We start from the raw sequence: 27,902 nt of genomic DNA on the forward strand, positions 1-27,902 counted from the left end.
TGCTCACACACAACACCCATCACATGTTGGGGGCAGAATAACTTTTTTTTCCCATGCATGTTCCACAGTCACAACAGATCAATGGGTGCTGAATATCATTTCTCAGGGCTAAAAAATGGACTTCATTCAATATCCACTGATGCCTTATCTGGTAGCACCCACACGGGACCCTTCCTAAATTCGCACAGGTTCTTCTACTTCAACGAGTGAGCCACACTCGCCCACCCTCTCGGTTCAACAAGGGATACTACTTCCAATACTTCCTCATTCCCAAGAAAACTGGGTCCTCGCCCAAATTTGGATCTGCATTCTCTCAACAAATATATCAAAAGACAGAAATTCAAAATGACTTCCCTGAAATCAGTCCTCCCATTTCTAGAATCCAACAATTGGATGTGTTCTCTGGACCTGAAGGATGGTTATACTTACGTTCCCATCCACAGTTCTTTTTGGCACTACCTCTGTTTTCAGGTGGGCAATCAGCACTACCAGTATAAGATCCTCCCCTTTGGACTCTCTTCTGCCTCAAGAGTCTTCACAAAATGTCTTGCAATGGTAGTGGCTCACTTATGAAGACAGGGAATCTGGATTTTCCCATATCTCAACAATTGGCTCATTGTCTCTCCAAATCCGTAAACCCTACAAGATCGCTCGCTGAAGATTTTTCGAAGCCTAGAGAACCAGGGATTTATCATAAATTATGAAAAGTACCATCTTACACCTTGTCAGACTCTTCAGTTCATAGGAGCATGGATTAATTCGCTCCTATGCAGGGCATTCCTGCCTGACGACAGGGCCCAGACTCTATGTGGCCTATGCCTATTTCTTCACAAACCAATCAAAACGATAGTATGCCAGGTTCTAGTGCTATTGGGACACATGGCAGCGGCAGTACATGTGGTCCTTTGCACCCGTCCTCACATGAGAAGGTTACAATGGGACTTAAAGTCACAATGGAATGAACACAGGCAGCCCATGTCAAAGAGCATTTGTGTTAGTCTCTGTGAAAAGGGACATAGCTTGGTGTCTGACCCCTTCAGTCATGACAGAAGGAGCTCCTGTCAGGAATCCCACTCATCAGTTAATTCTCAAAACAGATACCTCAACAAAGGGTTGGAGACCCCATTTAATTAATTTGAATCAAAGGACCTATGGACCCCAACAGAAGGCCAGTATCAGATAAATCTGTTGGAAATAAGAGCGATAAAGTATGCAATGAATAAATTTGCATCAACACTTCAAGGAAAGTGTGTGATGATCCACACGGACAATCAAGTAGTGATGTTCTATATAAACAAAGAAGGAGAGTCAGGTTCCAGGACTCTGTGCAAGGAGGCAGTACAGATTTGAGAATGGGTAAAAAGGAACAGGATCACTCTGCAAGCATCCTACTTACCAGGACTGGTGAACACAGAAGCAGACATTAAGCAGGATCTTTCATCCTCACGCATGGTCTCTAAGCCAGGGTGTAGTGGACGATCTCTTCAATCGCTCGGGTCTTCCGTATATAGATCTGTTCGTGTCAGAGATCACTGCAAAACTGAGCACGTTTTGTTCAATCCTTCCCAACAAACAGGGAATATCTCGGGACGCTTTCCTGATTTCTTGGGCAACAAGCCTCTTTACACATATCCACCAATTTCCTTAATTTCTCGGACAGTACAAAAATTTATTTATTTATTTATTTAGCATTTTTCTATACCGACCTTCATGGTTAAATACCATATCAGATCGGTTTACATTGAACAGGGATATATAACTGTAACGGATGGAACAACTTTTTATAATCAGAAGAAACAAAAGTTACATTTAATGAGGACCGTAAACTTGGAAGCTTAAACAGCTGGAAGGAAAGGCCCGAAGAGGGCATTAAATTAAGAACAAGAGAGTCATAACGGAATCCGGTCTAGTGTTAGATAAATTATTAGAGGGAGTGCTAATGTAAATGAAGTGCTTAGAGGAGGAGCGGAGTTCCATTGCTCATGAGCAGATTAATCATCTAATGTGTGTCCGAGGGATCCGGGAAGGCTTGGCGGAACAGCCAAGTTTTGAGTTTTTTCTTAAATGTTAGGAGGCAAGGTTCCAGCCTGAGTTCTGCAGGGAGGTTGTTCCAGATGGCTGGGCCTGCTGTCGAAAAAGCTCGGTCCCTGGTCGAGATGAGGCGCGTGGCTTTGGTTGGAGGGGCTTGTAGCGCTCCTTTGTAGATTTCTCTCATTGGTCTGTTGGAAGTATGGAGTTTGAAAGGGATTTCAAGGTCGAGATGAAGGTGATTATGGATGGATTTGTGTATTAAAGTTAGTGATTTGTGTAGGACTCTGTGGTTGACTGGTAACCAGTGTAGGTTTCGGAGGATGGGTGTAATATGTTCTCTCCGGTTGGTGCTGGTCAAAATTCTGGCCACAGCGTTCTGTATCATCTGTAGTGGCTTGGTAGTTGAGCTGGGAAGGCCTGTGAGTAGAGCGCTGCAGTAGTCTATTTTGGCAAATATCAAGGATTGAAGAACTGTCCTAAAGTCATGGAAATATAGGAGGGGTTTGAGTCTTTTTAACACCTGTAGTCTGTGGAAGCAATCTTTGGTTATGGTGTTGATCATATTCTTTAGATTAAGGCGGTTGTCGAGGGGATAATAAGGCGTAAAACATGACAAGAACTGCCAAGGTTTAGGCCTGGTTAATGATAGAGGGGTAGCTAGAAGGGCTTAAATGGTAAAATTTAGGTTTTAAGACTTTTATTTTGTTTTTATGTTTTAAGTTTTTTAATCTAATGGATTTTATTTATTTTTAGCTTATTACTATATTGGAATCAACTATGTAATTTTTAGTGAGTTTTTAGTGAGTTACCTGTTTTACGAGTTCTTGGTTTTTATGAATTCTGCTACTGCAAATTCTAATCATTGTTAACCGCCTTGATATTATTTTGAAAGTCGGTATATAAAGTTAAATAAATAAATAAATAAATAAATAAATAAATAAATAAATATTACCCCAAGATCTCTTACATGAGTATGGGTAAGAAGGTAGTTGTGGTGGGTCTGTGACAGGAGGTTGTCTTGGTTGGAGGAAATGAAGAGGAGTTCAGTCTTAGCGGCATTGAGGACCAAATTTAGACTGTTGAGGAGGCTAGTGATAGATTGTAGGCAGTTGTTCCAGAGCGAGAGAGATTTGGTAATGGATTCTGTTATGGGAATCAGAATCTGAACATCGTCTGCATAAATGTAGTGAATAAGGTTGAGATTTGTTAAGAGTTGGCAAAGGGGGAGGAAGTAGATATTGAAAAGGGTGGGAGACAGGGAGGATCCTTGGGGTACGCCAAGAGAAGAATTTGTTGACGGTGATTCTTTATTGTTGATCTTGACCTTAAAGCTTCTGTTACTAAGGAAAGACTTGAACCAGTTGTGGACTGATCCGGATATGCCTATGTCTGATAGGCGATTCAGGAGGATGGAGTGGTTGACTGTGTTGAAAGCCGCCGAGATGTCTAGGAGGATTAGAAGAAAGGAGTGTCCTTTGTCTAGTCCCATAATAATATGATCTGTTAGTGAGATGAGCAGAGTTTCTGTGTTGCGTGATTTGCAGAAACCATATTGGGAAGGGTAAAGTATATTGTGATCTTCTAAATAATCTGAAAGCTGTATGTTAACCAGTTTCTCTGTAAGTTTGGCTAAGAATGGTAGATTCAAGATGGGGCGGAAATTAGATAGTTCGCTAGGGTCTAAATTATGTTTCTTAAGGAGGGGTTTAAGGGAAGCGTTTTGGACAAAAATGCATTTCAGACAAAACGAACATGATACTCATAGCTCCAACGTGGCCAAGAAAGCCATGGTATACCTATCTAGCAGGGGTGGCTAAAGATCTGCTGTCTGAGGTGAGGGATGAGATGGTGCCCACTCTCGCTCTGCCCCCTGCTTGCCCCGCCCCCATCCCTCCCTTCAGCTGGCCTGGCCTCTGGCAACTTCAGCGTCCCTCCTCCCTTCAGCCACCGCCGACCTGGCCTCTGGCAGCGGCAGCGGCCCTCCTCCATGCCACTGGCCTGGCCTCCAGTGGCCCTCATCCATGCCGCTGGCCTGGCCTCCGGCAGCGGCCCGCAGCAGTGACCCTCCTCTTTTCTGCTGCCGCCAGCCTGGGTCAGCAGCAGGGGCAGGCAGGGTGAGGTGGATGCCACAGTGGCGTTCTGAGAGAGGCATTTTTTGCCACTTCAAAATTCTGCTGCCTGAAGTGGCTGCCTCACCCTGCATCATTGTAGAACCACCCCTGCTATCTAATACAACTTTGAGTCATCCACCAATATTCCTGGGGGACAGCACGCAGCTCCTAACACAGGAAGACAGGATGCTTATTCATCCAATGCATTCCTCCCTCCAACTCACGGCATGGAGATTGAATGGGCGGTGCTAGAATGTTTCCACCTCCCTTCTCACATTAATGAGGTTCTGATAGCGTCTAGAAATCCGTCCATGAGAAAAATTTATGCCTGCAAGTAGAAAAGATATTCAAACTGGTGCAAAGCTCAAGGAATTGACCCCTTCACCTTCTCACATGAAAGCTGGCTAGACTACCTGCACTCGCTTTCCACCTCCGGATTAGCAATAACATCCATATGAGTACATCTAATTGCAATAGCAGCATATCATACAACGGGGGACAACTCTCACCCCCTAATCTTATGCTTTATGAAGGGACTAATAAGTATTCACCGACCACTGCAGGAACCTCCTGTTCCATGGCTTATAAATGTTGTCTTGGACAGTTTGATGGGCCCTCCCTTCAAACATAAGAACATGTCATACTGGGTCAGAACAAGGGTCCATCAAGCCCAGCATCCTGTTTCCAACAGTGGCCAATCCAGGCCATAAGAACCTGGCAAGTTCCCAAAAACTAAGTCTATTCCATGATATTCTGTTGCTAGTAATAGCAGTGGCTATTTTCTAAGTCAACTTAATTAATAGCAGGTAATGGACTTCTCCTCCAAGAACTTATCCAATCCTTTTTTAAACCCAGCTACACTAACTGCACTAACCACATCCCCTGGCAACAAATTCCAGAGTTTAATTGTGCGTTGAGTGAAAAAGAACTTTCTCCGAATTAGTTTTAAATGCTAACTTCATGGAGTGCCCCCTAGTCCTTCTATTATCCAAAAGAATAAATAACCGATTCACATTTACCCGTTCTAGACCTCTCATGATTTTAAACACATCTATCATATCCCCCCTCAGCCGTCTCTTCTCTAAGCTGAACAGTCCTAACTTCTTTAGTCTTTCCTCATAGGGGAGCTGTTCCATCCCCTTTATCATTTTGGTCGCCCTTCTCTGTACCTTCTCCATCGCAATTATATCTTTTTTGAGATGCAGTGACCAGAATTGTACACAGTATTCAAGGTGCGGTCTCACCATGGAGTGATACAGAGACATTATGACATTTTCCGTTTTATTCACCATTCCCTTTCTAATAATTCCCAACATTCTGTTTGCTTTTTTGACTGCTGCAGCACACTGAACCGATGATTTCAATGTGTTATCCACTATGATGCCTAGATCTCTTTCCTGGGTGGAACCTAATATAGAACCTAGTTGTGTAACTAGAGCATGGGTTATTTTTCCCTATTTGCATCACCTTGCACTTATCCACATTAAATTTCATCTGCCAATTGGATGCCCAATTTTCCAATCTCACAAGGTCTTCCTGCAATTTTTAACAATCCGCTTGTGATTTTTAACTACTCTGAATAATTTTGTATCATCTGCAAATTTGATTACCTCACTCGTCGTATTTCTTTCCAGATCATTTATAAATATATTGAAAAGTACGGTTCCTAATACAGATCCCTGAGGCACTCCACTGCCCACTCCCTTCCACCTATGGAATCAACATCCTTGAAACATCTAATGTGGAAAGTACTCTTCTGTTTGCAGTAACATTTGCATGGAAAGTAAATGAGTTACAGATCCTAGTGACCTATTCTCCATAGTTGTAATTACACCATGACAAGTTCTTACTTTGTACACATCCGTCCTTCTTGCCAAAGGTGGTATCTGCGTTCTGTCTAAATCAGACCATTTCTCTGCCCTTCTTTTTCCCTATGCCTCATCAAAATAAAAGGGAAAAAGCACCTCACACATTAGACTGTAAAAGGGCCTTGGCCTATTACAAGAAAAGAACCCAAACACTTAGATATACGTCTCAACTTCTTGTCTCCTTTAACCCAAACAATCTCAGAAAAGCAGTAACAGAGAATATTATCAAATTGGATAACTCAGTGTATTCAGTTCTGTTATGTATCACATTCACACACACAGCCAAATGCTGTAAAGACACATAAAGTCAGAGCAACAGCAACTTCGTTAGCACACCTATATAACGTTCAGGATATTTGTAAAGCAGCGACATAGTCAACAATTCATACTTTCACATCCCATTACTGTCTTGATCAACAATCAGCGGTGGACAGGGCGCCAGGATCGGTAGTGTTGCATCACGTACAAAGAAAAGGGCTGTCCACAAAAGGCTGAGGCTGTTTTCCGTAGATAGCAGGATGCAAACCCACCCTCCTCCCTAGACAGTCATGTACTGCTCCGCAACAGGAAGCTTAATCATCAACTGAAGAAAAATCAAAGCTATGGGGTGGTTATTATAGTGACGTCATGGTTATCGCATATTTTACAGTGACTGGAAAAGTAAACAGGTTACTGTAAGCATATCAAATCACAATAGTTTTTATTGATTAATCTCACTTAGAGGCAGTTTTCTAAGTTATTAAAAAATCTTTATCTCCTAAAATTAATAACCAGTATATTTTCCAAGAGATTTCTATTTATTCCAGATAAGCATCAGTTAAGTGTAGAATTATACTCCCATGATGTCATCAGTGCAGGAATATTTTCTGTGTAAAAAAAAATCAGTGTGTGACAGTGGCTGCGCTGCAGAGAGAGAGAGAGAGATTCAGAGAAACAGGAGCTGTGTGCTCTTTACTCTTTCATAGAGGCCTCTGAATAACAAAATTTACAGTAAAAATACCGAGAAAAATATTTTCTTACACTGGTGTGGATGTTTGGTATGAATGAACAGTGTTAGAATTCTTTTTAAAATGAACAGAACTCAGGTAAGGAGAGGAAGCTTAGATACTGTTAAATTATGGCTGTTTGTGGTTTTATTTAGCAGCCTTTGAGGTGTTTGGGAGGGTAGTTATGAAAGAAATTGTTCAGAAATTCCCAGATAATTAAAAAAAAAAAAACAAAAAAAACCCTAACATTTGTGGGAGGGGATTAATTCGAGTGGTTTCTTAAAGATAAATTCGCTACAGCATATGTGTTTGATAAATGCTGAATGGCATGTACCAGCAGAGTTAATTAATAGATTTGTGATAATCTCAATAATTAGATTGAACTTTGATTTATATTTGCCTGAACTGCACGGGTAAGACCATAAAAGAATGTATAGTCTCTACAGGGTAGGGACCCAGGCTAGCGGCAGACATAGACTCTTTTTTTTTGCAAGGTGTGGGTCTTTTGTTGGATGGGGTGAAAGTTATCTTCCAAGGCTGCGCATGCTAAGGGTGTCTCTGGTATGTTTGTGTGACCCTGGAAGAGGAGCATCCCATGATGAAGTTCTCATTGTGGGCCCATTATGCAAAAAAAACAAACTACTCCAAACTCCAAAAACTAAAGTTTACTTGCGGATAAGCAGTGATAAAATGAGATCAATCTATTCACTCTCAGCCCCACAATTAATCTGTGCACTTTACAGTTCTTTCCCTCAATCTGTGCAGAAGTATCCCTCACAGGGACCCAGGGTGTTCCCACTTCCAAGGAGTGGAGGCCCTGGGTGGAAAAGGAACCCGCTTTTGGTAATGTGACAGGGATTCCCCTCCGACCCTGGATAAAAATAGGCAAAACAGTCTAGGCACAGAGTCGCAAAATTCTCTCCTCCCTAGAGCGAAATCTCCTCTGTGGTGTTCTCAATTTATTTGTTACTCATAGTTCACTGTTCTCTTTCTGCTTGGATCCCTTATGGAAGAAATCCAGATGGAACAGCAGCTACTGATGTTCCCTTCAGGTAGGAAGGGACAGTCAGACACTTCCTCCTGAGTCTCAAACGTGAAGTTTCTTCCCTTGTAAACCAATGTATGTATTTATTTATTTATGTATTTAACCGCTTTTTTATACCGACATTAGAATACACATCATATCGGTTTACATCTCAACAGTAGGTGGAAATTACAATGAACAGGGGAGGTGGGGGGGTGGACAACAAAAAGCAAGAAATAGGAGGCTCTAACGGGGAGCCTGAGAAATGGAACTAGGAAGGTAAGAATAACTTGAAAGGGAACATATTTACATAATTACAAAATGCGTGTTGCATGGAGCGATGCGAGAATGGTTGGACGGGTGGGCGGGGAGGAACAGTAATTACAGAAGTTAGTCTGGAAAAGCCTGGTGGAAGAGCCAGGTCTTTAGCATTTTCCTGAATTTAAATGGGCATGGCTCCAGGCGGAAGTTTGAAGGTAGTGCATTCCAGTGAGTTGGGTCCCTTGTTGCTGTGAGTCGGGCCTTCTTGAGAGGTGGGACTTGTAGGGTGCATTTGAAGTTTGCTGTGGTGGGGCGGGCCGATTGTGTGAATCGGAAAGGTTCGCTGAGCCAGGAGGAGTTATTTTTGTGGATAGATTTGTGTATGATAGTGAAAGTTTTGAATAGGATGCGGGAAGAGATAGGGAGCCAGTGTAGGTCTTTGAGGATGGGGGTTATGTGGTCTGTTTTGCGTGCGTTGCTGATTATCCTTGCCGTTGCATTTTGTAGTATTTGTAGGGGTTTGATGGTGGAGTAGGGGAGGCCAAGGTACAGGGAGTTGCAGTAATCAAGTTTAGATGATAAGGTGGCTTGGATGACGGTTCTGAGATTGTGTGTGTGGAGTAGGGGCTTGAGCTTTTTTATAACATTGAGCTTGTAGAAACCTCCTTTTAGGACAGAGCTTATGTGTTTTTTTAGGTTCAGATGTGGATCGATTAGAACGCCAAGGTTTCGTACAGGGGGCTGTGAGGTTAGGGAGATGGCCGTGGGGTCATTGGAGGGAGGGAGTTTGAAGGTTTGGTGGTTGTGGATGAGGAGGAGCTCAGTTTTTGATTTGAGGGCAAGTTGTAGGGAAGTGAGTATGAGTTAATGGATGAGAGGCATTTCTCCCAAAAGCTTAGTGTTGCAGATAATGATTCACGGAGAGGGATAATGATTTGAACATCATCTGCATAGATGTAGAATTTGAGACCAAGAACTGATAGATGATGACAGAGGGGTAGGAGGTAGATGTTAAAGAGGGTGGAAGAAAGGGAGGAGCCTTGTGGCACTCCTTGGGAGAGGGTGTAGTGTGTGGATTCTGAGGTGCCTAGCTTAACAGAGAAACATCTGTTGGCCAGGTAGGATTTGAACCAGAGGAGGGCTATGCCAGAGATGCCGATATCGGTTAGGCGGGATATGAGGAGGTTGTGGCTTATCTTGTCAAAAGCCGCAGAGATGTCGAGGAAAGCAATGAGATAGTTATGACCTTGGTCAAGGCCAGTGAGGAGGGAGTCAGTGAGGGATAATAGGAGGGTTTCTGTGCTCATATTTTTACGGAAGCCAAATTGCGAGGAGTGTAGGATGTTGTTGTCTTCAAGATAGTCCATTAGTTGTGTGTTTACCACCTTTTCCATAATTTTGGCGATGAGGGGGAGATTAGAGATGGGACGGTAGTTGGCTGGGTCTTTGGGGTCAAGGGATGGTTTCTTGATAAGGGTTTTGACTACAGCGTGTTTTAGGGGATCGGGAACTGAGCCGGAGGATAGGGAGCAGTTGATATCTGCTAAAGGTTTAGCGATGATGTTAGGGATGGAAAGGAGTGTTTTAGTGGGGATAGTATCAGATGGGTGGGATGCGGGCTTGGTTTTTTTGAGGATGGATTCAATTGCCTTGGAAGAGGTGAGGTCAATGGTGTCGAGTGAATTATTGAGGGAGGAGGGGTGCTTATTGGGTATGGGAGTGCTGGGTGTGGGAGTGGTATTAGGGGGGAACCTGAGAAGTATGTTGGATATTTTATTATGGAAGAAACGAGCGAGTTCTTCACATTTTGTGCTGGCTTCTTCGTCAGCGATGAGAGGGTGGAGGGTTTGGTGAGAGCAGCAACATAAGAGAAAAGGGCTTTGGGGTTGTAAATGTATTGAAGTATTTTAGATGCGTAGTAGTCACATTTGGTTTTTTGAATAGCGAGGCGGTATGTGTGTAAGTATGATTTGTAGGTGGCGGAATGCTGTTGGGTTGGGTCTTTATGCCAGGATCTCTCTTTAAATCTAAGGTTGTTTTTCATTTGGTGCAGTTTTGTTGTGTACCAAGGTTTTTTGTTAGAGGGTGTGGTGTGTTGCGGGTGATGAGAGGGCATAGATTGTTGGCTATGTTGTAGGTGAGGTTATCCCAGGAGTTGAGTACGGCATCGGGGGAGGAGCAGTCAAGTTTGTTTAGGGATTCGGAGAGTGCTGTGATTAGCTCCTCAGGCGAGCAAGTTTTGCGGAAGGAGGAGTTATTTTATGGATGAATACAGGTGGTGGTGGCGCTTATGTTGAGGTGAGTCTCAATAAGGGAGTGGTTAGACCAGGGTAAAGGAGGCAGGTGATTGTGCATGGATGCAAGAGTTGATGAAAATGAGGTCTAAGGTGTGCCCCGCTTTGTGTGGGGGGGCGGATATGATTTGGGTGAAGCCTAGGGCCTGTAGGGCAGCTAGGAAGGTTTCTCAAGATGATGAGAGTGGTATGGAATCTACGTGAATATTGAAATCTCCTAGTATTATGGCTGGTTTTTCATTATTAATGTTGTTGGATATGAGTTCAATGAGAGGGGAGGGATTGTGTTCCAGGAGGCCTGGGGGGGGGGGGGGGGTGTAGACAAGGCAGATTTGAAGATCAGTAGACTTAAATAGGCCAACTTCGAACTTGGGTGGAGGGCTGATATTCATGGGCCTGAGTTTGAGGTTTTTTTTGGCGGCTAGGAGGATACCACCTCTTCTTTTTTTCGATCTGGGAATGGAGAAAATGTCATGGGAAAGTGTGGGGAGTTGGTTCAGAATAACAGTGTCAGTATCCTTGAGCCAAGTTTCTGTAACTGCACAAATTTCAGGTTTGTAGTCATGTAAGAGGTCATCAAGGATGTGGGGTTTTTTGGAGAGGGAGTGAGTATTAAATAGCATGAGGGATAGTGTGGTGAGGCAAAAGAATTGAGTTAAAGGGGAGATAAGGATGGGGAGGAGGGATTTGCACTGGGCTTGCGGGTTCGCATAGTGGAGAAAAAGTAGTCTGTGCAAGGGGTGATGTATACGGGGGATGGGGAATGAGATAGGTATGGTGCAAGAATGAGGGGGCATGGTGGATAAAGGTGGAAAATCTGAGGTGGGTAAGGCTAAAAGAGAGGAGAAGGGGGGTCGGTTGGAGTGGATGGAAGAGGGGGAGGTATGCGAAAGGTAGCTAACAGATTCAGTACAGCACAATATTCAGTACAGAGCAGATTCAGTACAGTACATATTCAGTATAGAACAGATTCGGAGCAGAGCAGTGCAGATTCAGTACTAGGGATGTGAATCGTATTTCTGACGATTGAAAATATCGTACGATATTTTCAAAGTCGTCAGAAATCAGGGGCTCCCCAAAACCGATAGGAAAACCCCACAAAATTGTTCGTGAGGTTCTCTTATCGTTTTGGGGGAAGGCGGGAAAAACGGCACACAAAAACAACCCCTAAACCCACCCCGACCCTTTAAAACAGCTCCCTTAGCTTCCCCCACCCTCCTGACCCCCCCAAAACCTTTTGAAATTACCTGGTGGTCCCTGGGGGTCCCGGGAGCGATCTCCCGCTCTCAGGCCGTGGCAGCCACTAATAAAAATGGCGCCGATGGCCCTTTGCCCTTACCATGTGATAGGGTATCTGTGCCATTGGCCGGTCCCTGTCACATGGTAGGAGTAATGGACGGCTGGCGCCATCTTTCAAAATGGCGCGGGCCATCCAGTAATGGACCTGGGACCTGGTGGTCCCGGGACCCCCCTGGACCACCAGGTAATTTTAAAACGTTTTGGGGGAGGTCGGGAGTGTGGGGGAAGCTAAGCAAGCTGTTTTAAAGGGTCGGGGTGGGTTTTTTGTTTATCGGCTCGGGCGCAGCCGATTTAAAAAAAAAAAAACAAACCCCGATCGGACTGCATGAAAAAAAAATTCACGATATGAATCGGAACCGGAACCGATTCCGTTTCCGATTCACATCTCTATTCAGTACAGTGCAATGGGTAGAAACAATAGGTAGCTGGCAGTGCAAAGGCTCGCAAACTGGTTCACGGTAGCGCAATGTTGGACAGTCACAGAAGGAATAAATGTAAAGATTTGGCAAGGTGTGCTGGGATGGTTACAGACAAGAACGGGAATGTCAGGCTGCCGGATCTCCTGACAGTCTAAGCAATTTACGCCAAGTGGTTCACTGATTCACTGGTGGCCGCAGGGGGGGGGGGCACACCAAAAGGCAGGCCCCTTTGGTTGTGCTCCTTCATGCGCGTGACGCGCATCGCCCCGGGTAGTAGCCCGAGTTAAAGGCTTTTATTTTCAAACCTCCCTCCCAGGCGCTGATGTCAGCGCGGCTCCCACCTACAATTGGCTGCTGGTGTGTGGAGCTCAGGGAGAGGATGTCCTGTCATTTGCCACGTGGTCTCGGGTGTTAAATAAGAATTTAACACCAGGGGGTCCTGGCACTGGGTCACCACCTCCTCTGTCATCGTCGAGGTGTAGAAAGTCATGCCTTCCTAACCTGGGCAGCCCCAAAAACAGGGTACCCCAAACCCTGAGTCCAGGTGGTGCACAGGGTCTCACCAGGCCTCCTACCAAGAAAATGCAAAACCCCTGAAAATATACCCAGAGCCAAGAGTGGATTGCCCTTTTGGGGAACTTTCCTTCCGCCTCCCCCCACCTTCCCCTCCCTTCCCCTACCTAACCCGCCCCCCAGCCCTACCTAACTCCCCCCCTTACCTTTGTCGGAGAAGTTGCACCTGCCTACCGGCAGGTGTAGCTTACACACGCCAGCCAACGGCTGGCCCGTGATCCCAGACACAGCGGTAAATGGCCGCTGTGCCTGGAGACTCCGGCCACACCCCTGCCCCGTCCCCGGACCACCCAGGAACACCCACACCCCGCCCCTTTTTGCAAGTCCCAGGGACATACGCGCATCCCGGGGCTTGCGTGCGCCACCAAGCCTATGCAAGATAGGTTCGGCTCGCACAGGGGCAGGTTTTCGGGGTTACACGCATATGTTACACGCGTAACCCTTTGAAAATCTGCCCCATACTTGGGAACTTTTGATTTACAGTCACCCTGAGATTTTGTTGATTAGCTGAGGTGGGAGCAGGCCTGGAGATACAGGCACAAGTTTTCTCCTGCCATGCACACTCACTCTAACACATTCGCATGTTCACTTTTGTACTCATTTTCACAAACAAGCTTCCTCACATTCCTCTCTTCTCTCACACATACATTCCCCCCTCCATTCTCCCCACTCTGAACCCAACAGTGGCAGCAATCTCCTCCTTAGGGCCCCCACAGCCCATGGAATGACGACTCCTCTTTCTTCAGTCCATGCCCTCTTCATCTTCTACCTCTGCTGTGGACCATGTGATGCCTCTGTCTTCCGGCCCCACTGGCCAATCAAAGACCTCCTTCCTTCTTCCTATTCCTACTGGCAAGAAGAAAGGAGGAAGCTTCCAATTGGCCAATGGGGGCAGGAAGGAGACTTTTGATTGGCTTGGGGGGAGAAAGAAGGGAGGAGGCTTCTGAATTGTCTGCAGGGGCAGGAAGAAGGGAGGAGGTTTCCTCTTGGTTGCTGCAAGTGCACAGGCTGCTTCAAAATAGAAGCAGAACACTGGAGGATTTGGGTATTGGCCCAGAGACCTGGCAATTCCATTAGAATTCTCGATTCTCCATGTCAAATCTGGACAGATCCCACGTATGCTAATACCCTTGCACCAGCCCTGGCTACACTGACTCCACAAGAGAAAGCAGGATTCCATCAGGAGTTGTGCTACTTTAGCTTAGTGGCTCTCCCCAGTCTTGGCCAGGGCTTAATTTTCTCTTTTTATAAACTCAGGGAACAGTATGGATCACTTCTGGTCCATCCTGAACCCACCCGGAGTCAGTAGGGAGAGCACAGCCTGAGAACCATAAAAGCAGCAGACTATGTAGCCTGCAGTCAAAGGGTATGAATTAGTGGTGGGAGGGTTGCAGAGAAGTGGAGGCAAGCTACAGGCACAGGAAGGAAGGGGGTAAGCCAGGAGGAAGTGCCTGTACATTGCTGGGGAGGCTTCTGTCTGAGGTGACTGTACTGAGCTCTGAGAGAAGCAGCTGGCTGTGGAACCAGCGAGTCTCCTAGAGAATGAGATTGGGAAAGGGAGGGGACTGCTGCAGAATAGGGAAGAGCCTAGCAGAAAGCAAGAACTTTACACCATGATGTAGCAGTGCTGGCCTGGGGCACTCACTGTGTGAGCACATAAGCAGCAGCACAATAGAAGCATGTCAGAGAGAGTGTGTGTGTGTCTGTGTCAGAGAAAGTGAGAGAGAGACACACACCCAGACACACGTTGGGGTAGATTTTAAGACCTGCGTGCGGGCGTTCATGTGCGCATGCTACCTGGTGAGCACACGTACGCCCAATTTTATAACATGCGCGCACCGAGCCCACACTGAGCTGCGCTGTCTTCCCCATTCCCTCCCAGTGAGGGAACCTCCATTCCCCCTAACCTTCCCCACCCTAGCCCAACTCTAAACCCCCCCCCCCCCCCAAATTCTTATCATACCTTTTGCGCCTGCCTCTAGGCAGGCGCAGGTTGCGCGCGCCAGCAGCTTGCCGGCACGCGATCCTCCGACACAGCGGCAAATGGCCACTGTGTCAGAGGCCTCTGGCCCTGCCCCTGGACCGCCCCTTTAGTAAAGCCCCGGGACTTAGACGCATCCCGGGGCTTTATGCGCGTCGCCGAGCCTTTATAAAGTAGGCTCGGCCCGCGTAGAGCTTTAAAATCCGGCCCTTTGTGAGAGAGAATGTGTTTGAGGGTATCTTTCTCTCTGACACACACTTTCTCAGTGTGTGGGTGTGTCTTTGTGCCTGAGAAAAGGTATGTGTCTTTGTGTATGTGCCAATAAAGTTTCTGCAGTCTAAAAATCTGTTTGGGACTGAGCGTGTGTGTGTCTGACACTGGCTGGCAGTGTCATTACTTGCAACTAGTTCAAGAGCCAGACCGGGAATCCAGAATGTAATCTCCATAAGAGATATAAGCAGATGTGTAGGGGGGCCCAACAAATTTGCATGGATGGATCAGGGGCTGCAGCTCTGCTCACCCCTGGTCTAGAATGTCCTTAGTTTCATAGGAAAGATGAAGTTTATTTTGGAGATATTTTGGCTCAATTCTACCAGGTTCCAGGGTTGACTTGGCAGGCTTTTGGGGGCTGTTGACAGTTGTGCTGCAGGGAAAGTGTATGAGGGCGTCAGAAACCCCATGGGCCAGTTTTGAAAAAAATCCCCCGAGCTGATATTCTCCTGCAGCGCATCCCTGCCCAGAGGGATATTCCAACCAGCTAGTTAGTTGAATGGATGGAAACTCTCCCGACCACGGTCAGCTTCCACAGACTGGGTTAGCCTTTTTCCTTGACTGGGCGTGAAAAACAATAAAGGCTAAGCTCCTGAACTTCACAAAATCCATAAAGCAGTGGTTCTCAGCCGGTGTGTCGCAACGTACCAGTGTGTCACCAAGCACACGCAGGTGTATCACCACACTTCCCGGTTTCCTGCTGACCCAGTTGCTCCCCCCTGCCCCAGCGAAATAGGAGCTCATCTTCCGTCCAGGCTTAAAATGCTGATAGTCCGGGCAGAGCGCGGCAGGAGAGCTGGAGTCAGCGGCACCAGCATGGTCTCTTCCTCCCGCCCCCCGCGGCCCGGAAGAGGAAGTGGTGTGCAGCGGCCGAGCGCGCGGGAAAAAGAGACCATGCTAGTGTGTGTAGATTCGGCCTGAAGAAGGGCAGTGCGGTGCGGAGCAAAACAGGAGCAAAGTCAGCCCCTACAGCCAATGGAACTCCTTTCTTGAGGCTGTGAGGGCTGAAAGTGGACGATGGTACTGCTGTCACTAGTATGGTGAGGAGAGAGAGAGAGTGAATGAGCAAGCATATGTGTCTGAGATCCTGTGTGTATGTGTGTGTGTGAGGGACAGCATGTATGTGAGTGATTGAGAGCCTGTATGTGTAAGTGTGTGATTGAAAACCTGTTTGTGTGAAAGAGAATATGTGTGTGTGATTGAGATCCTTTGTGTGTGAGAGAGATAGCATGAATGTAAGTGTCTGATTGAGAACCTGTATGTGTAAGTGAGAGAGGTCATGTATGATTAAGAGCCTGTGTGTATAAGAGAGAGAGAGAGAGTATGTGTGACTGAGCTGGTGTAGGTGAGAGAGCATGTGAGTTTGTGATTGAGAGCTTGTGTGTAAGTGAGAGAAAGAAAGAGCATGTGTGAATGACTGTGTGTGAGAGAAAGAGACAGCATGTATGTTAGTGTTTGATTGAAAGCTTGTGTGTGTGTGTGTGTGTAAAAAGACAGCATGTGTGTAAATGTGTGATTAAGAGCCTATATAAGTGAGAGAGATGGCATATGTATGTGTGTGACTGAGAGCCAGTGTGAGAGAGAGAGCTTGTGTGTGACAGAGAGTAAGGAGAAAGCTGCAAGCAAACCATACCTCCTCCTGCGACTTCAAAACAATCTAAAGGTACCTGGAGTTCAAGCGTTCCCAGGTATGCAGAGTAAAGCATTTTTTTTTATCATTATTTTTCATTACTGGATCTTTGTGTCTGCTATTTTGAAATATTTTATTGGTATCTAGAAATTTTTGATATGAGTTTTTATTATTGGATATTCCATTCATCCGCTGTTTTGAAATAATCTGTTATTTTTGTTAGTATGGTTTTGCTGGTATTGATTTTATATTTTTTAATTTGTTTTATAAAGACTGGTGATATTTCTTTTTTTCCTTTGTTGCACTGCATACAGAGGCTCTGGCTTGTTGCGGTTTCCAATTCAGTTTTTCTCTGCATGTTTCTAGTTATGCGTTTTGGTCTCTTTATTCTTTGTTAGGTGAGGGTCAGCACATGTGATTCAGGTGAGGTTTTCTGCTGGCATGTAGTTTCTGTGTAGGGCTCTATAGCAGCCTGGCTTGTTCCGTTTTCCTAACAGGAGGTGTCTTAAGGCCTGGTGTAATATTTTCAGTGTTGCCTTTTCTTAGGTAAGGTAGTTAGTGTTTGAGTGCTGGAAATTGGTGCTGTTTTGGTGTGGGATGGTATGGTTGCTATTTATGCAATTTCTGTTCAGACAGTACTTATCTTTCCCTTGGGTCATTCTTAACAATAACCTTTATTTTTTTATTTCCACCGTGAATTGTAATGAGCATTCTGTCACACATGTGAGCGAGGTCTGTCAGAAAAAGGTTGAGCACCACTGCCATAAAGGACTACCCACAGACTCCCTCTAGGTGGGAGCTGCTTAAAATGCCTCCAGAGCCCTCAAAGGGAGGGGCTGCATCTGAATGGAAACCTCCTCCTTAGAGACCCGCACTGCTCTACCTTGAAAACAGGGCGCACCCAGGGCTTATTAGGAACTGAAAACGGCCATCGGTTACGCATCTCTAAAGGTCACTGATTTTCTTTACCTGTGACTGAAATTAACAGTTTGGGAAAGCGAGTAATGATTAGGGTCCTGAAGATGTCACCAGGTGTTTATAGTGTATGTGTACTGCAGCAGATGTGGAAAGTAAATGCTGCCCAGGCATATTATCTTAGTGCTGAACAGAATACCTAGTCCATAAGTCCCTAGGAGAGGAAAAGATCACTTAAAATTCTTTGCACAAGTTCTGAGCTCAAATACCGAAACTGGTAGAAACTGCATGTAAGAGTGTGGGAAATCACCACTGTGGAACGCATCTCGCTTGTGCAAATTATTCTTTATTTTTCTCACACGAGATAGACATATTCAGTTATATTCATGACAAAATCTAGAAAGATTTTCAGAAACATCATCGGAAGAATTGCGCGACAGGGTAAATAGGGAACATGCTATTATTTTAACTAAAGCTAGCTGGGTTTCCAGAAGAAGAAATGCATCCTCCCTGTGAAAGTGAGAATGGGCGGAGATGCTTGAGAGGGGACGAGCTGAGGGAGGATAGATAACCCTGGCCACACAAGCCACGCAAGTTCCTAACAGCGAGTCTCAAGCAGCGCTGGCTAGGTGGACAGGGGTGAAGCCAGTATACTTGGTGACCTGTAATAAGTGCATACAGACACAAACTGACATATCAAACAAAGTCTGGCTAGAGAGAAGAAGTAAATATTTTTCTCAGAAAAGAGTGCACTCATCAATATCTTCAACTGAAAGTAACAGAATAGATGCAGAAAAAACCCAAATTTAAACATCCTAAAAAAAAAATTCCAAAAGAATTCAGAGATGACTTACCTTGTCCAGTGAGAGTCTGCATTCTGCATATAAAGATTTCATCACAGGGTGTCTTCTTATAGAGAAGGGGTGAATTTTCAAGGAAAAGTTTGTAGCCTTATTGAGAAGAATTCTTACCTTGTTGCTGCATTTCAGACCTGTCTGGTTGAGAATGCTACACTTATTGCATTGTTGGGGATTTAAAGTAAAGTTTATTGCAAATATTACTAGATAGTATGTTAAAATAATAAATTGTCAGGGTTAAATATTACAGTTTATTCAAAGCGTCTCATACTGAAAATTGTAAAATTTCATAACCGTATTTGTTTGCAGTATACTCCTGGGGGAATTCTACACACAAAATTTTAAAGTCCTGCATACTTTATATTGGTCAAATTAACACAATATACATCACAGTCTTTGAGTAATTAGCTTAAAACGTAATACAGAAAAATGATTATTCAAAGATGCAGAGTTTTAAATATTTTGAGCAGAATTTCCCTAAAAGTAGGAGTGTCCCTTCTACCCTCTCTCCCTACTCCTCTGGCCAGACCCTTTTCATTCTGCCCTCTCAGGCTCTAAATTCTCCGCTCTCCACTATCTCTCCCCTCCCCCTCCAGGCTCAGTCCCTTCCACTATCTGCACCCCGCAGCACTCTACTCCTAGAATTTGACAACTCTCTCATACAGTCTTTCACACCGACTCCCTCTGTCCCTGTCCCACTCTCACTCTCACACTCACACACACAAACACCCTCACACAGGCACCCTCCCTCTTTCACAAACACACACACACACACCTCCTCACACAGGCTTCCTCTCTCTTGCACATACACATATATATACACACATAGATACACACCCTCAAACAGGTTTTCTCTGTCTCTCTCTCTCACACACATACCCCTTCATACAGGCTCCCTCTCTCTCTCTTGCATACACACACCCACTCGTACAGGCTCCCTTTGTCCTCTCACACACACGCTCCCTCTCTCTTGCGCACACACATACACCCTCACATAGACTCCCTCTCTCTATTGCACACACCCATCTCCACTCACATAGGCTCCATCTCTCTCTCTGGCAAACACACGCACAGGCTCCTTCTCTCTTTTGTGCACTCATACACCCCTGCACACACCCAGGGCCAGTGGAAGCACTACGTGAGCTAGGCAGGGGCCTAGGGCGCCAGGGTCCCAGGGGCAGCAGCCACGGTAGTGACAAGCGACCCGTCCGTCCTTACCCGACCCAGCGCTTCAGTCTCCCTCGCAGGTACTGACAGCTTTCTCCGCGCGGAGGAGTGGGAGAGAGTGCGCGAGCCTGAGCAGGGAGGGGCAGCGCATTGGGGGGAGGGGCACGGGACGAGGGGGGGGTGACGCAAGGCAGAAAGTGCCTAGGGCACCTAATACCCTTGCACCAGACCTTCACACATACACACACACAGAGCCATCACACAGGCTCCTTCTTGCACACAAACACACATCCTTACAAAATCCTTAGCTCACACACACGCTCACTCAGACACGCAGGCTCCAAATCACACACACACACCCTCCTGTGCCTATCATTCTGCGCGCACACGCACATTCACAGGCTGCATTGATACAGGCCACATAGAAGTCAGCTGTTCATTGCTCCTGGGCCGCGATCCGCTCACAGCCCACCGGCACCTCCCTCATATTCAGCCGCAAGCAGGATGGGTTTGGCTCGCGACCCACTGGGGCCTCCTTCATCTTCGGTCGCAAGTGGGATGTGCTCTGCTCGTGGCTCGCCAGGCCTCCTTCCACATCAGCCATGAACGAGATTGGCTCCGCTTACGGCCCACTGGGCAGCTTAAAATTCTGCGCGAAAAAAGAAAATTCTGCGCAAGAAGGGAATTCTGCACAAATTCTGCTCCCCCGCAGTAGCACAGAATTCCTGCAGGAGCAACAGTATTGCTGAAGAATTGCTAAAGGTGAAACCTGCCAGCTTATTTCAATAGCCTTGTTCCTGCTGTAATAAAATGTATTTGTCTGTATTCTGAAATCATCATTTAAATGTAAGTGCTAAGCTTGAATTAACATTTTTTTTCGTTAACAGCTGATTGGGTTCTTACCAACCGGTGGCCTAATTCTTTTCTTGGGAAACCCTAAAGCCCTACCATCCACCACGTACCAGTAACAGCTGAGCCCGGTGCTTTCCACCAGTAACTGAGCATTTTTCCCTCCAGCCCCCATGAAGGCCACCTGTCACAGTGACTGGCCTGGGCCAAACACCACTGACAGCAGCTCTCTGAACCCCGGTGCATGTGCATGGTAGCATACAGATCACCTCAGCCTGCACCTGGAGTCAGGTCACTAAGGGCAGTGCCCTTTAAATGGGGGGGGACGGGACTCTACCGCCTCCCCCCCCCCCCCTCCTGAGGATAACCAAAGCTGGGCTTGGAAACTCAGGCCGGATCTTTTTTTTTTTTTGTAATGACTGATGAGATTCACACGAAGGAAAAGTGCAACCTGTGAACAAGGGCACATGCTTGCATACACTTCTTAAGAGATGGGTAACGTAGTGCGAGCAAGAAGAAGTGTTCTAGCACTGATGCCATTGGTGCAGCCTCAAATGTTCATGTTTTTTTGTTCTGCAGCTAGAAACAATCTTTCAGACATTGACATGTTTATGAGCGCTATCTGAAAATTGGGAACAACTGAAACCGCTAAATTACAGGAAATGTTCACCATGTGTTCTTAAAGCACCAAAGAGCCTGCTGTTTAGTGTTAGATTGCATGAGTTGGGGTTTTCTGTCTGTTCATTTCTGAAAGCACACTGATAGATGTGCATTACAGTAAGCCATAAAGCTGTGGCAGTGCTGGATTGCAGACGTCACGCTGTATCTCCTTGCCAGCCACAGCACAGAGCGGCCTCCTCCTCTGGATCATATACTGTACACATGGAATCTCGGCTCCCACAGGCTAAAGAATCTGGCTCCCTTAGCTCAGCTGGTCCAGAACCATTCCAGGACTAGAACACAGCCCCATCCATGACTTTTCTCACATACCCCTGCAGTTAAATTGCTGTGTGTGTGTGAACATAAGGTATATGTGTGCATGCCTGATGCATGAAACCCGCTGTGATATTTAACTTTTAAAGTGCAAAGTGCAGTTTTACAAAATTGAGTCTTGGCCTAGTGACTGGCAACCTTCAGATGCGTGTCGGCAGGGCCGACCTTAGGAAGGTGTGGGGCCCTGGAATGCTGAAATGATAGTGTTGCAGATAGGGTTACCATGGCCCAGGGCAGTTGCCCCTATTGACCTCTCCTCTCCCACCCAAGAATGGCCTGCACGGAGATACAGCCTCACTTTTCCATTCGTATACAAATAATAAACCATGCAGGACTCGAAATGTCTTTTTCCCAGGATATCCCACGACAAGTTACTTATTTTTGACCCATAACCTGGGCGATTCTACTGCGGAGGCTTAAAATACTCTTGTGCCCTGTAGAACAATTTGTAATGCAAAGATTTCGCGGTAGCGGTAGTGGTATGTGCAAAGCTTTCCAGTCAAGTTAAGGCTCCAGTGGCAACAGAAAAACCTATGAAGCAGGATCAAGCTTCATGCCAGGCTAACACAATGAATGTTCTTTGATCAGCGACAGTGTGTATTTATTCTTATGAAATGAGCGGAAGAATTCAAATAAAAAAAAAACGCAAGGGATAATGATACCAAAACCAGCAACTCTATCAGCCAGCCCAAGCCTGCTGGAGACTTAACTCTTTGTTTTCTGTCTTTCAGGAACTTGGCTTATTTTGCCACACAGAAAAGCCCCTCAGCTGTCATTTTGGACCTGTGGGAAGCTCGGCACCCCTACGATGGGGATCTGGATTCTCTCGCCTGTGCACTGGAAGAGATCGGAAGGACACAGTCCAAAATATCTCTGATTACAGAGACTCGGACAGAAGAGTCCGACTTCAGTTACAGCCAGCAGAACCCGCTCTAGTGAAAAACAAAATCTCGCTCTCCACGCGAGAGCCAGTGGGCAGCGTTCAGACTTTGTACCCAGAGGTTCCTTGGCTTCTGGGGGAGAAAGAAAGCCTTTCTCCATGTGCTCATGGAGTGACAAAGCCGAATCGGTTTCCACTGAGGAACCTTTCGTGTCGGAGAGCAGAGGACGTCCACAGCATGGGACCAGCGGACCCTGTCACCCATCTTTCTGCAAGACGTGAGGGGCACACTCAAGGCGGCAGGTTGTGTTCAGAAATGAAAGTGCACCCCTCTCCGTGACAGCAAGTTCCCTGTTGCAGCGAGTGTCTTGTGGCAGCACATGCTGCGGCTCATGGTACCACGGGCTGAAAGCCAGGGTATTACTGCCACCATTTTCAACAATTGAAAATTCAAGGGACATGGATTGGCCTTCCTGTGGTTGCATGGCCATGTAGAACTTTCTAGTTGCTTACATCTTCAATAGATTCAAAGCCACCAAAAAGGCACTGATGTCACCTGCTACCACAGCTGGACACTTGGGTGAGAGGTTATGCCTACGCAAAAGTGTTACGGGGCTGTAGATAACCCCTGACAAAGTGATATAATCTTCTTAACACCAAATGCACATTGACTGGAAAAGTTCTAGATGTGCAGTATTTTGCTACAGCTCCACCTTAACTTCCCTGGTATGTTTTATTTGGAGGCAGCAGTAAGGGCGTTCTTAACACTGCTTGATGGCGCTATGCCTAGGTTTTGTTGACATGGATGACCATTAAACATTACTGTACTGGCTGCGTTTAAGCAGTTAATGTTTCTTCACCAATGTCTTCTGTGATGTGACGGACAAAGCAGTAAGGGCATAATCTCAGTAGTAAAGCAGTGGGGAGAGGGTCCTTAAGCGGTTATAGTGCACCTGGAGGGAGTACAGCAACCTATGCCCCACTATATCTGTATGCTCCAAAGTGTGCGGTTGTCCTATGCCACCAACCCCATTCCTCCTGCCTTATTTCCTGTTGTGAACGATTGGTCTCTCCCAGTCTACACTGATTTAGGCAGCCGGGAACAGAGAGCCATTCATTCTGCACCAGCTGAAAGGAAAGGTGCTTCCTCATCAGGTCACAGTGTGAACGGAGATACAGACACGCGACACACAGTATCTCTCTGTGAGGAGGCGGGAGGTGGCTCTCCAGTGCCTGGCTGGGAGAGTCAGAGCCAAAATGATTGCTCAAAGCCAGTCGCAAAGGCCACAGTACCCGAGGGTCTCACTGGGCCACCTTGGACACAGGCTCTCTAAGGTTTTTAAAATAAAGTCCCTCTGGAATGCTGTGCCCCTGCAATGACATGTCCAGCAATTTACTTTCTCGTGGTGCCTGGCCTTCATTTTTCCCAGCTATCCTTATTTAAAATTTGTACTTTTTTTTTTTTTTCCCCCAATCAGGGCACTGTAGCTGAAGGGGTAACGCAGGTTATTATTGACAACATTCCCTTAATGTGTACGGTACTGGCTATGGTAAAGCAGAGGGAAGCTGAAAAGCACTCACCACCTCTGTGCAGAAGGCCAAAGGGGGAAGCCCAGAGTCAGGCTGGGCCTTCACAGAATGAGAGGGGCAGCTTTGGGGGGAGGGGGGAGGGATTGTGGAATCTAGAGGAGGTCACTCAGCTCTGACCTAACATGCTACACTGATTTTGCTGAGGTTTACCCCTATAGTTACCAGCTAGAATGGGGTCCTCTAACTGTGTTAAGATCCTGTGTCCGCAGTTCTTGAATCTGCTGACAGATTAACCAGCTCGCACACTACTACAGATATACGAAATCGCAGTAAGGCATGTTACGCTGCCTTTGCCTTGCAGATAGGCAAATGGCTGAGGGGGTTTGAGGGAGCTGAGGCAGGAGGCTTGGGGTCGCTCATGGGTGCTTTTCACGCTGGAGGCTCGTTTTGTAATCGCAGTGTCCAGTGACCTTATGTTCAGAGGTATCGGGGAGGTTTTGCTGGTGACAGCAGTGGAACTGGTAGCATCCCAGCACCCTGGCATGCAATGGGCAGCCCTTCCTAAGAGTTGATAAAACCCCCTGCCTCGGTACTGGAGGATCAATGCTCACCCAATGCTGTGAAAAGCATTAGACCTGAGTCCAAATCGTACCCTGTACAAAACTATACCAGGAAGATGACCCAGTATGGTTCATGGCCTTGCCCATATGGGCCGCAGAATAAAATGAAGCCCAGTTCTAGGAAATGTCCTGATTTATGGTAAATGTGTCCCTGCAGCATATCACTAGCAGAGCAGAATCCCTGTGAACACAGCGCCTGCTGTCACACTCTTAGAGTTAGCACAAGAAATATATTTTAAGAGGAAACCTTGGGCTGACACCTGCTCCACCATCTAATTGCAAATAGCAAAAGAATACAGCTCAGGGTTTCATCTTCAGGCGTTACTACAGAGACACGAAGCATAAGGAAGCAGCCTCTGATCCCCGTGGCGCTTTCTCTCATTACGTTGTTTTCCCAGGGTTGACGACACCATGTGTTTGGGGCTCACTTCTCTTGATGCACTGATTTTTTTTTTTTTTTGGTCTTTGGAGGATAGGAGGGTGTCAGCCAGGAAAGCAAAGGTCTGTATCATGCCAGATGATCCAACACGTTATTATTACTATTTTCGCTATTTATAAAGTGCCCTACAACAGGGCATTTTACCACAGATTACGTATAGCTAGGAGTCCCTTCCCTAGGGAATTTACTATCTAAGTGGACCCCTGAGGCAATGGGGGAGATAAAGTGGCTTGCCCAAAGCCACAATAAGTGGCAGAGGCAGGAGTTGAACCCCAAATCTTCACCCAAAATGCCACAGACTGCATGAAGTAGAGGACCTGGCTATGCCTTCAGGCGGGGCTTCTCCCCTCGGGCCTCCCATTATTGTAGAACAGGAGGGTTTTGCCGCTGGCTGAGGCTGTGATGCTGCTGCCCAGTCTTGACATCAGGTTCCGGGTTGTCAACCTTACTTTTCGCCACCGTAGTCTTGCCTGATTTGTTTTGCAGAGACCTTTTTGGACTCTCACTAAAAGCATCCAGCCATGAACTCCCAAGTTAGCGACCCCGACACATGTTTGGCAATGGCAGGTAATTCGTGTAGCCGAGGTCTGGATTTGCATTGCGTAAATCTTTCCAAGTCCAAGCTTAAGATGAGCTGCAGGTGAATGCAGTAGGCAGGGCCAGTGCACGGATATTAAGCCCCCAGTCTTGTACTCCTCCACCTCTGCCCCACCAAAAACAAAGTTAATTCCCGATGCAGTAAAGCTAATAATATACAGATACAGTGGAAGTTTAGGAAAGCACGTAAACCTATAAATGTGTGTTAGTTTTTTGTTTTTTTTTACTTAAAAAGTTTTTTTTTAATACTGCTACTCCACACATCATAGCAGTTTACAAATATACCATACACAATAAAATATATCTATGTACATACCAAATAACATGTAAAAAATAAAGAATACCAAAACATATAATCAACAATACAGTATCATCTGCTGGGGAGCTATTCTTTTGCCATTCTTCGTTAGATGTGCGCAAAAAAAACAGTATGCACAAACAGTTTATGCTTAGGAAACATGATTTAGGGGCACAAAGCATGTTAGGACAGCCATGGTTTATAGGCATAAAAGTTACACGAGCAAAAAAACGAGTTAGAAGCATAAAATATGTGCTTTTAAGTTGTGTGCAGAAAACCTGTTTTCTGTGCCTAAATCTCATCCCCATGAACTCCCAGTTCAGCCTCCATAGACTAACAGTAGCTCCAGAAACTTTACTCCACCTCTAACCAGGAGTTAAATTTCCAGCTTTAAGAAAACATGAATGAAGCCCTATGCATCTCTCCACATCCAGCTAATGTCTGGATTAACAGGGGCTTTGCTAAACCGTATACATGTTTTTACTCAGGTTTGTGTGCAAAACTGCTTGCTGCATCAGGAGTAATGTTTTTTTTTTATACACGTGCACCTTATTACATCTGGGCCTAAGTTTCTACCTGAGGCAGTAGACTGTGACGTGATTTGCCCAAGATCACAAGGAGCATGAATGGAGAAGTAATATTGGAACTCTGGTTTCCCAGGTTCTCAGTCCACTGCTGTAACCACTAGGCTGTATAGACAGCTATGTTTTTGGCTGCACTATTGCATGTCCCATGCCCTGGTAAAGACAAATGTTATGGTGATAGAATTTCTGTCCATGTCGATCTCACTGTCTGCTGCCATCAGAATTTCACAGCTAAACTGACAGGCATAGCACTCAGTAATTCTGTGATATGGAGGAGGGGAGTGATATCCTCTCCTGCAGAGCCATCTGCTAAAAATGATTGAATGACCACTGGAGAAGCTTCCACAGTAGGCCAGGGCAGTTCCATCAAGATTTGCATAAGCCTAATGGATTTTGCTCTCCCAGTTTAACCAGGCAAACTGAGTGGACCAATTGGTCCCTGTCTGCTAGCATCTCTTATATTAGCTGTAATGAATCCATTGATTGGTTATTCATTTCCACAGTATGGGGTAGATTTTCAAAGGGTTACGCGCGTAATCCTTTATAAACCCTCCTGCGCGCTGCCGAGCCTATTTTGCATAGGCTCGGCAGCGCGTGCAAGCCCCGGGACACGCGTATGTCCCGGGGCTTTGAAAAAGGGGCGGGAAGGGGGGCGTGGGCATGGCGCAGGTCCGGGGGTGGGCCCGAGGCCTCCAGCACAGCGGCTGTGCTGGGGGATGGTGCGCCAGCAGCTGGCTGGAGCGCGCAAGTTACGTCTGCCAGAGGCAGGCGTAACTATTTAAAACAAGGTAGGGGGGAGGGATTTAGATAGGGCTGGGGGGTGGGTTAGATAGGGGAAGGAAGGGGAAGGTGGGGGGGAGCAGAGGGAATGGGGAAAGCCATTGGGGCTCCCCTAGGGTTCAGCGTGTGTAAGGTGCACAAGTGTGCACTCCCTTGCGCACGCCGACCCCGGATTTTATAAAATTGGGTGTACATTTAGGCACGCCGGGTAGCGCGCACAAATGTACCCCGCGCATGCTTCTTTAAAAATCTACCCCTTTGTCTTTGGGATAGCATTGTGATCCCCAGAGCTCATAGGGAAACAGTAGCTCTGTATATGTTTACATAGAAACATGACAGCAGAAAAGACCATACAGCCTATCTAGCCTGCCCATCTACAACAACTGTTCATCCTTACAATCTCTGTCACTCCTTCAGAAATCCTCTATGCTTGCCGCAGTCTTTCTTGAATTCAGATACTGTCCTCTACTACCTTCTCAGGTAGGCGGTTCCATGTATCCACCACCTTTTCTGTAAAGAAATATTTTCTTAGATTACTCCTGAGTCCACTTCCTTTCACTCTCATCCAATGACTCCTCGTTCCAGAGCCTCCTTTCCATTGAAAGAGGCCCACCTCCTGTGCATGATACCCTGGAATGTTTGAATG

General features: G+C 46.2%; 1 protein-coding gene across 1 annotated transcript in view; it reads left to right on the forward strand.

Moving 5' to 3' along the window:
- UNC5D (unc-5 netrin receptor D) overlaps positions 1-23,240 on the forward strand; it is a 549,276-nt gene extending 526,036 nt beyond the window's left edge. The window contains 1 exon segment of the mRNA XM_029603886.1: positions 22,260-23,240. Within this exon segment, the coding sequence (XP_029459746.1) occupies positions 22,260-22,464 (205 nt within the window). The 3' untranslated portion in view covers positions 22,465-23,240.
- The last annotated feature ends 4,662 nt before the right edge of the window (positions 23,241-27,902 follow it).

This window comes from Rhinatrema bivittatum, chromosome 5, assembly GCF_901001135.1.
Source record: "Rhinatrema bivittatum chromosome 5, aRhiBiv1.1, whole genome shotgun sequence".
Lineage (NCBI taxonomy): Eukaryota > Metazoa > Chordata > Amphibia > Gymnophiona > Rhinatrematidae > Rhinatrema > Rhinatrema bivittatum.